Below are 8972 nucleotides of genomic sequence, written 5' to 3'. Positions count from 1 at the left end.
CCTCGAGTCAGAATACACTCTGCCAAAGAGAGAACAGGAGGACAGAGGGGCCCAGAAGTCTATCAAATCAGAGGGGGGTCAGACCCCACCTCATGGAGCCTATAAAGGTCATAGAGGGAAATGAAGCTGGAGACTTTGGCAGGGGCCAGAATATGCTCGGCCTTGCAAATGTCACCGAGAAGCCTGGGCTTCGTCTTGTAACGAGTAGAAAGGTCATCAAGGACGTCCAGCAAAATAGCAAGCACGATTGTTACATCAGGCTCAGAAGACCCTGAGAAACTTAAAAGCAATGTTGGAGACATTTTTCCTCCATAGAGTTCTCCCTTTCTCACTGCCTTAGGAACTGGCCCCACATCTAGGTCCAGCCTGTCCCCTCATGGTCTGGCTCTCCCTTCCTAGAGGCCTCACCTCCCAGCACTTCCTCTTAACAGCCTTAGGTCGACCCTGAACTCACCACAGGCTATCAGACTCCCTTGACTCAGGAGCCACATGCAAGGTCCAATACCAGGAGAAGCCTGCTGTTCCTCAGCAGGGCCTCCCCGTACTATGCCAGGAGCTCCCCTTACCATGCCAGGAGCTCCCCCTACCATGCCAGGAGCTCCCCCTACCATGCCAGGAGCTCCCCCTACCATGCCATGTTAAGTAGACATGTAAAATGGCGAGGTGGCTGGGACAGAGCACAAACGACGCCTTTTGCTAGGGTTGTTGTTGAGTAAACAGTCATTAATAGTAGCCTAAGACTTTCCTTGTGGGATCAAAACAGGGGTCAAGGCAATGTGTGGGGGAAGAAGAAGCGTCTGTCTTAGGAGCTTCACCCATATCCAGTAAAATAGCTTGTCTTGCTCCCAGCAGCTTAGCTGGGCTTGATGGGATTGTCATAGCAGAATGGTATCCAGCCTCTTCTTCACCCCAGCCTCCAGGGCTAGATATCCCTAATGTAAATATTTAATCCTATTAAAGGCCCTGACAGAAGGTACTGCCTGGTGTCTTTCACACTAAAGTGACAGCAGCTGGGAGGTTTTTTTTTTCTATGATGCCATGCCTATCATTTAAGAGACAACAGAAATGCCACACTGCAAAGCCCCAAGATGCTCATCCTGCAGTCAGCAGAGTCGGCATTTGTCTCCTCTCTACCCCTTCATTTCTATTTCTCACCCCAACCCAGAACAAACAAAATGGGAGAGAGCACTTAGTAGGTCTTTAAAAGCTCTCTTAGCACAGTATGTATCAACATAGCTGTGGTAGGAGCAACATAGGAAAGAGAAGATACATCTGTGTTGCACCGGTGTTTGTTTGAAGAGAGTCCAGCATCCTCCAAAAGTCCAGGAAGGAGTGAGCCAGCCTGCGATGGAAAGTAAGTGATGGAGGGGTGGGTGCTGAGGGTGGTGTGAGTGTGAGGGATGGAGGAGTGGGTGCTGAGGGTGGGTCTGAGTGTGAGGGATGGAGGAGTGGGTGCTGAGGGTGGTGTGAGTGTGAGGGATGGAGGAGTGGGTGCTGAGGGAGGGTCTGAGTGTGAGGGATGGAGGAGTGGGTGCTGAGGGTGGGTCTGAGTGTGAGGGATGGAGGAGTGGGTGCTGAGGGTGGGTCTGAGTGTGAGGGATGGAGGAGTGGGTGCTGAGGGTGGTGTGAGTGTGAGGGATGGAGGAGTGGGTGCTGAGGGTGGGTCTGAGTGTGAGGGATGGAGGAGTGGGTGCTGAGGGAGGGTCTGAGTGTGAGGGATGGAGGAGTGGGTGCTGAGGGTGGTGTGAGTGTGAGGGATGGAGGAGTGGGTGCTGAGGGTGGGTCTGAGTGTGAGGGATGGAGGAGTGGGTGCTGAGGGTGGTGTGAGTGTGAGGGATGGAGGAGTGGGTGCTGAGGGTGGGTCTGAGTGTGAGGGATGGAGGAGTGGGTGCTGAGGGTGGGTCTGAGTGTGAGGGATGGAGGAGTGGGTGCTGAGGGTGGGTCTGAGTGTGAGGGATGGAGGAGTGGGTGCTGAGGGTGGTGTGAGTGTGAGGGATGGAGGAGTGGGTGCTGAGGGTGGGTCTGAGTGTGAGGGATGGAGGAGTGGGTGCTGAGGGTGGTGTGAGTGTGAGGGATGGAGGAGTGGGTGCTGAGGGAGGGTCTGAGTGTGAGGGATGGAGGAGTGGGTGCTGAGGGTGGTGTGAGTGTGAGGGATGGAGGAGTGGGTGCTGAGGGAGGGTCTGAGTGTGAGGGATGGAGGAGTGGGTGCTGAGGGTGGTGTGAGTGTGAGGATGGAGGAGTGGGTGCTGAGGGTGGGTCTGAGTGTGAGGGATGGAGGAGTGGGTGCTGAGGGAGGGTCTGAGTGTGAGGGATGGAGGAGTGGGTGCTGAGGGTGGTGTGAGTGTGAGGGATGGAGGAGTGGGTGCTGAGGGTGGTGTGAGTGTGAGGGATGGAGGAGTGGGTGCTGAGGGTGGTGTGAGTGTGAGGGATGGAGGAGTGGGTGCTGAGGGTGGTGTGAGTGTGAGGGATGGAGGAGTGGGTGCTGAGGGTGGTGTGAGTGTGAGGGATGGAGGAGTGGGTGCTGAGGGTGGGTCTGAGTGTGAGGGATGGAGGAGTGGGTGCTGAGGGAGGGTCTGAGTGTGAGGGATGGAGGAGTGGGTGCTGAGGGTGGGTGTGAGTGTGTGGAGGGGGTCAGAGAGCTGGAGGAAGAGGAGTGCTGGCCTGCATACCGAGGGGAAGATTCTAAGTGACTGGGTGAGGAAAATACTTTTCCTCAATGTCCAGAGAGGCCCAGTCCATGAAGGCCTCAAGCCAACATGCTCTCTATAGATAACATACACCAGATTCAAAAGAATTCAGATGAAGGTATGTGCATTACCTCACCATTGATTTAGTAGTGATCACATGTGAGAAGAACGTATCTTTCACATGGAGTTACATAGGTTGTATCAAAAATTAATTTCATGTTTCTTTGAATGTTTTAAATGTAACTACTAGGAAATTTCAAATTACATACAGACTCTTATTATGCATCTACTGCTGAGAGAGCTGTCTAGACTCTGTACATACGAGCAGCGTCTAACAGTAAAATCTCCTGTTTTACAGACACAGAAGGCTTATGTGAGGGGCCACAGTTCAGAAGATGACGTGTCTGAAGCTAAAAAAGTTTTATTTATTTATTTATTTACTTACTTATTTTTTAGACTTATTTATTATGTATACATAATATGTTCTGTCTGCATATACGCCTGCATGCCAAAAAAAGGACACTATATCTCATTATTTATGGTTGTGAGACACCATGTGGTTGCTGGGAATTGAACTCGTGACCTTTGGAAGAGCAGCCAGTGTTCTGAGCCATCTCTCCAGGCCCCATAAGTTTTATTTTTTATATTTGTCAACCTAATGCCATTTACTTTAACATTTTAAATTCATTTTTAAGACATGTAGTTAGTGCATGTGTGTGGTGGATAGCCCTAGCCTTTTGTTGTCATGGTAACTCCACTCCTGGGAGGGGCTTCGAAGGAGGAGTGAATCTTGTAAACCTTCTGTCCAATCAAATTTGTTAAATAAAGGCTACAGCCAGTGATTGGGCAGTAGAAGAGGAGTGGGAGGAGCCAGAGGCAGGAAAAGGAGAAGACGAGGAGAGCCAAGAGAAGAGAAGAAGGAGGGCGGCGCGGAGTTGGCAGTTGGTCGAAGCTAGAGGGCAGTTGGTGGAGAGAGAGAAGACGAAGAAGACCTTGACCTAGGAAACCGCAAGTTGTTAAGAACTCTCATAGCCGGGGAATAGTGTAGTTTAATGGTAAATCTGCCCAATCTAGGCATACAGCATTCATTTGATACTTATTGACTTGTGTCGTTATTCTATGGACTCCCTATGGGCAAGAGATTTACCGCAACACATGTGTGTGCATGGGTGCTCATGCCACAGAGTGTGTGAATGCCCATATACACATCACAAGCATAGAGGTCAGAGGTCAATTTACAGCAATCAGTTTCTTCCTTCTACCATGTTGGTCCAAGAGATTATACTAAGGTCATCTGTCTTGGAGGCAACCACCTTTACCCAAGGAGCCATCCTGCTGGCCTTTGAGATGGCCCCACTATGCAACCCAGCATGGGCTCAAACTCATGACCCACCGACCTCACCACCAGAGTACTTGCCTTACAGGTGTGTATAAAACACTATACCTAGTATCTTTGGGGAAACAGAGGTTAGACCGGTCTCATGTAGCCAGGGCTGGCCCCCAGTTATATGGCTGAAGAGGATCTTGAACTCCAGACACTTCCACCTGGACCTCGGGATGCTGGGATTACAGCCCTGCATCTCCACGCTTGGTTTAATCCGGTGTCGCTTATAAAGGCTTGAAAACAAACCGGGGACCAAAAGGTACTTGGCACGTGGTCAGAGAGTACTGTAAGAATTTTGTGAGAACACTTTTGAGATTCGGGCCAAGAGAGAGAAGGGTCCTTCTAAATCCGTTCAGTATGGAATACCAGCTACCTGGTGGTTGGGTCCTTTCCTTCCTGCTGTGGCTCCAGACCAAGTGGGCACTGCCAGGCCTTGCTTGTTCATTTGCTTAGCTTTGAGACAGGGTCTCAAACTGAAGTCGCCCCCCCCCCCCCCCCGCTCGGTTTCCCTGAGGCTGTGGTTACATCACAGTCACCTTGCTCAGCTCTGGCCAACCAAGTTTTGTTGTAATTCCAAAGTACAATCCTCTTTCGCTACATTTTCACTAACACACATTAATTGTACAAGGGAACAGGGCTCCCTTGTGATTTGTATACATGTACATAAATAATATGCTTCAGACTTTTTAACTTATCCCTCATTGCCCTCTCTCTTGTCTGCAGCTCTCAACCCTGAGCCTCCACTTCTGAAGGGTTATTCTGTGTCAGGTTTATTTTGTTTTTCATGACCTTGCCATGTTACTTGACAGTAGGTGCTAAGGAAACATGGTTTGGAAGACACACTAATCAGAAAATAAAAAGTCAGTGTGATAGCTCACCGTGTACTCAGCCGGTGTCCCATGGACATAGTGCTGTGCTCCTAGGCCTTGCAAGGTGCCCAAGCCTCCTTGTGATATATTTACCCAAGAGCTATCTCCCAGAGTGGGGACCAGGGTTCCTGAAAGCAAGGTAAGGCCTGAAGTGTTCATTGTCAAAGTCCGCTCAACCTGACCTGAAGAAGTTAAGAACTCCTAAACAGATGCGCTGGAACAGAAAAGAATAGAATCACCACACTACCCGTCACCTGGCCCCACCCCTCACCTGATTCCGATCTACAGAGCAGAACTTGATGGGGCCCTACCTGTGGAGGTGCATAGCCCTACTGTGGAGAAAGGAAGGCACCATCTCTGGAAGGGACTGATTTCACACACACACACACACACACACACACACACACACACACACACACACACACACAGAGAGAGGGAGAGGGGAGGAGGAGGGGAGAGGGAGAGGGAGAGGGAGGAGGGGGAGAGGGAGAGGGAGAGGGGAGAGGGAGAGGGGAGAGGGAGAGAGAGTTGAAAGTGTATTAAAGGCAGGGATGGGCCCCATGGTAGACAATCAGACATCTCCAATCCGTGAAGCTGGGTATGCCATCATCCCCGACCTGTAGCTCCCGGATGTGCAGGTGGCGCAGACACAGGAAGGATAAGTAGGCCCCTCTCATCAGGACGGGATTCCTGTCGGGCTCAGTCCCGTCACTCAAGCCCAGCAGTTGCAGAGCCATGGCATAACTGTATCTTAAGCACACAGAAGAAAAACAATAAGCACTCTCAGGTCAGACGGCTCAGGAAATCTACACATCCCATGGGCTGTGAGACTGAACTGAAGGGGATCGTTAGACTGGCAGAAGGGAAGCGATTGCTCCATTTGCATAACCATAAAAAGCCGATTCCCTACATTCCCTACGCAGTTATCCACTGGAAGACACAGTCCTGGGGAGAAACATGAATTCAGACACATTGAACGGGGTAAGATGCTAACAGCTCTGCTTTTATTTTGACTTCAGATGTTTTTGAGATCACATGTAAGCTACACACTCCTCTGTCACAGTTTTAAATTCATTTCTGTAAACCGCCAATGGGGAACTTACTTACCCTGGCTCTGTTTTCTGCTTGGGAGAGCCATCAGAACTCTGGCTGAGATGTGGTTTTGCAAGGTCATCATCGCATGGCTCCACTGAAAGGTTGTCTTCCTTCACAAAAAACCAAAAAAACAGTATTAGTTCAAACACTTAAGATATTAACAAAATCGCAGGCCATTGTGGAAGTGAATGTCATGATCCGAATCACATTAGATGTGTTAACAAATGTGCTTGGACCCTAAGCAGCCTGTGAAAACCGAGATTTGTACAGTGAATGAGGGAGTGACTGTTTTTACCAGAGAAATCTTTCTTTCATTGATAGCAGTTTATATAACAGCTGAACCACTTGTCTTTTACATTATTCACTTCACAAAAAAAATAAAATAAAACTTTTGTTCCAAGAACATATATGCAATGGACAATGGTAGTATATAACTTTAATCCCAGCACTCAGGAGGTAGGGGCAGGTGGATCTTTGTGAGTTCAGGGCTAGCCTGGTCTACAGAGTGAGTTCCAGGACCCCTTGAGTCTCAGTCTCTCTCTCTGTCTCTGTCTCTCGCTCTGTGTGTGAGTGTGTACATGTGTGCACATGAGCGTGCCTGTGTGCGGATGTATAGCACATGTCCGCATGTGCCTGCGGAGGCAGCCAGAAGTTGCAGTTGGATATCAGCTGCCTTTGTTCATTCTCTTCTCCACAACCACCTCTTCTTTTTCTGAGGCAATGTCCCTTACGGCTAGCTGGAGTTTAGTAAGGACCCTTATTTATAAGTATCTCACACTCTCATCTTTCCTGGTTGTCAGAGGCTTCGGTCATCTACCTAGGGACCCCAGGGAGGAGCATGGAGGTGGTGCTCTCCGTGGCCTGCCCTTGGCCCTCTGAGCAGTATCTCTTAGTTACCCTTCCTTTGATCCCTAGACACTCCCCCCATTCTCCCAAAGTGCACTCATGCATGGTGACCCCAGAAGGGAAGCTCTCAGCCACATCCTTTCTCTGATGGGATTGTGAGTCTTTCTGTTGTTTCAAAGATTGTCAGAGCCAAAAGTGACATCAAATTCCAGTGAAAGAGACTGGAAAGAACACTAAAATTAAGCATGGAGGTATTGCTGGACCTGGATTGCCAGGAAGGAAGGAAGTAATAGCCCGGTGTCCTCTGGGAAAAGGGACCCAACCACAACCCCTGGAGGGAAATGCTCAAAAAGCCAAAAGAACCTTCCTCTAGGGAGCAGGAGACTCGCTGGGAAGCATAGGGCTGGGCAGAGCAGGCTGTCAGTGATGCTCTGCTCTTTCTCCCGGGGCAGACAGATCTTTGTCCTTGACCATGCCTGCAATGGGTGGTTCTCCAACATAGCTGAGCTCACGGGCTTTGAGATTTGGCTTTCTAACAACTGTAATCTCACTTCCTTCTTAAAGGTTGGCAGCAACAGTGGGTTGGAAAGTAAAATAGGAAGAAGAATTAGAGGAAAGGTCTCTCGAGCACCCACAGCGTTCTAGTGTTTGTCCCCAGGCAGAACTGCCTTGTGGCCAGGAGGTAAACGGAACATTTAAAACTGCCGTTATTTCAGATTATACAGTCAAGGGTGATTTTTATTTTCTTCTACTTTTCTGTGTTTCCCAAATCTCCCATGGAAAATATGCACCCCTACCATCATCAGATAATATTTATTTTTTTTAGATGTGTATCGCACACATGCGTGATGTGTAAGTCTATGACATGGGCATGCGCATGTCTTAGCATATATGTGGAGTTCATAGGACCCCTTTCAAGAGGCAGTTCTCGATTTCCACCACGGGTTCTGGTGACTGGATCCAGGTCATCGGGGGGGTTTATGGCAAGCAGTTCACCCATTAAGCCATCTTGCTAGCATGAAGATATTTATTTATTTATAATTAGATTTATTTTTTTATGGGTATAGGTGTTTTGTCTGCATATACCTCATGTGTGCCTAGTGTTCTCAGAGGCCAGAAGAGGGCATTGGATCCTTTGGAACTGGAGTTATAGGGGGTTGTGAGCCTTTACGTGGATGCTGGAAATTGAACCAGGATCCTCTGGAAGAGCTGTCAGTGTTCTTAACCATTGCGCTATGTCTCCAGCCCAGAAAATATTATTTTGTTTTCGAGACAGGGTTTCTCTGTATAGCTCTGGCTGTCCTGGAACTCACTCTGTAGACCTGGCTGGCCTCGAACTCAGAAATCCGCCTGCCTCTGTCTCCCAAGTGCTGGGGTTAAAGGCGTGCGCCACCACCGCCCGGCGGAAAATATTAATTTTTTAAAAAGAAATATTCTGTGGAATTTGATGAGGAGCACCAAGAAATAGGTCCTTTGTTTTTGCCAATCTTGATTATGGGTTGATTATGGGAGCTTCCATGTACTGAACTCTTGGGTGGGGCTCATACCAACTGCCTCCAACCGTTTCTGGAGTCAGTCTGGAGAAGTGAGAGGTAGGCATCTCTGGTATGCAGCCACTGAGAACAGGCAAAGGCTCTACCACCACTCACTGGTGCTGCGGCCTGGATGTGGTGCTTCCTGCCAGGAACCACTCCGTGAGGTTCCAGTTCATATGGTCTCCTTACACATCACCAGCAGAAGAAGATCATTCAATGTGTGCTTTTTCAGGGAGGTGGCAAGGACACTGACCTGACAAACAATAGGTCATGGGATCTGAAGTTGCTACACAGCCTGGCTAGCCCTCCCCTTGTCCTGGTCAAGATTATAGCTAAATAGGTTTTGTCTTTTTCAAAGACTACTAAAACCTTCGGTCCATCTGGTCCAGGGCTATCTTAATCAGACACCACCAAGTAACAATAATAAGTAAACTTGATGTCTTTTCTTATTTCCCAAATCCCGACCTTGGAGTCAATACAGAATTAGAATTGTGTTAGGAAAGGAAGGCCGGCATTTGGTATTAATGGCCAATAGAAACTAAAACTGAAAGGCCAT

General features: G+C 48.9%; 1 protein-coding gene across 1 annotated transcript in view; it reads right to left on the bottom strand.

Annotated features, from left to right (window-relative positions):
- The window catches only part of LOC117724113 (uncharacterized), a 178997-nt gene that overhangs the window by 114994 nt on the left and 55031 nt on the right, over positions 1-8972 (bottom strand). Inside the window, 4 exon segments of the mRNA XM_076916959.1 lie at positions 4950-5117; positions 5119-5154; positions 5558-5690; positions 6048-6145. Coding sequence (XP_076773074.1) covers positions 4950-5117; positions 5119-5154; positions 5558-5690; positions 6048-6145 — 435 coding nt within the window.

The sequence above is a fragment of the Arvicanthis niloticus genome, chromosome 20 (genome assembly GCF_011762505.2).
Source record: "Arvicanthis niloticus isolate mArvNil1 chromosome 20, mArvNil1.pat.X, whole genome shotgun sequence".
Taxonomy (NCBI): domain Eukaryota; kingdom Metazoa; phylum Chordata; class Mammalia; order Rodentia; family Muridae; genus Arvicanthis; species Arvicanthis niloticus.
Note: the sequence above shows the minus strand (reverse complement) of the source record. Positions and strands in the feature narration are given on the sequence as shown.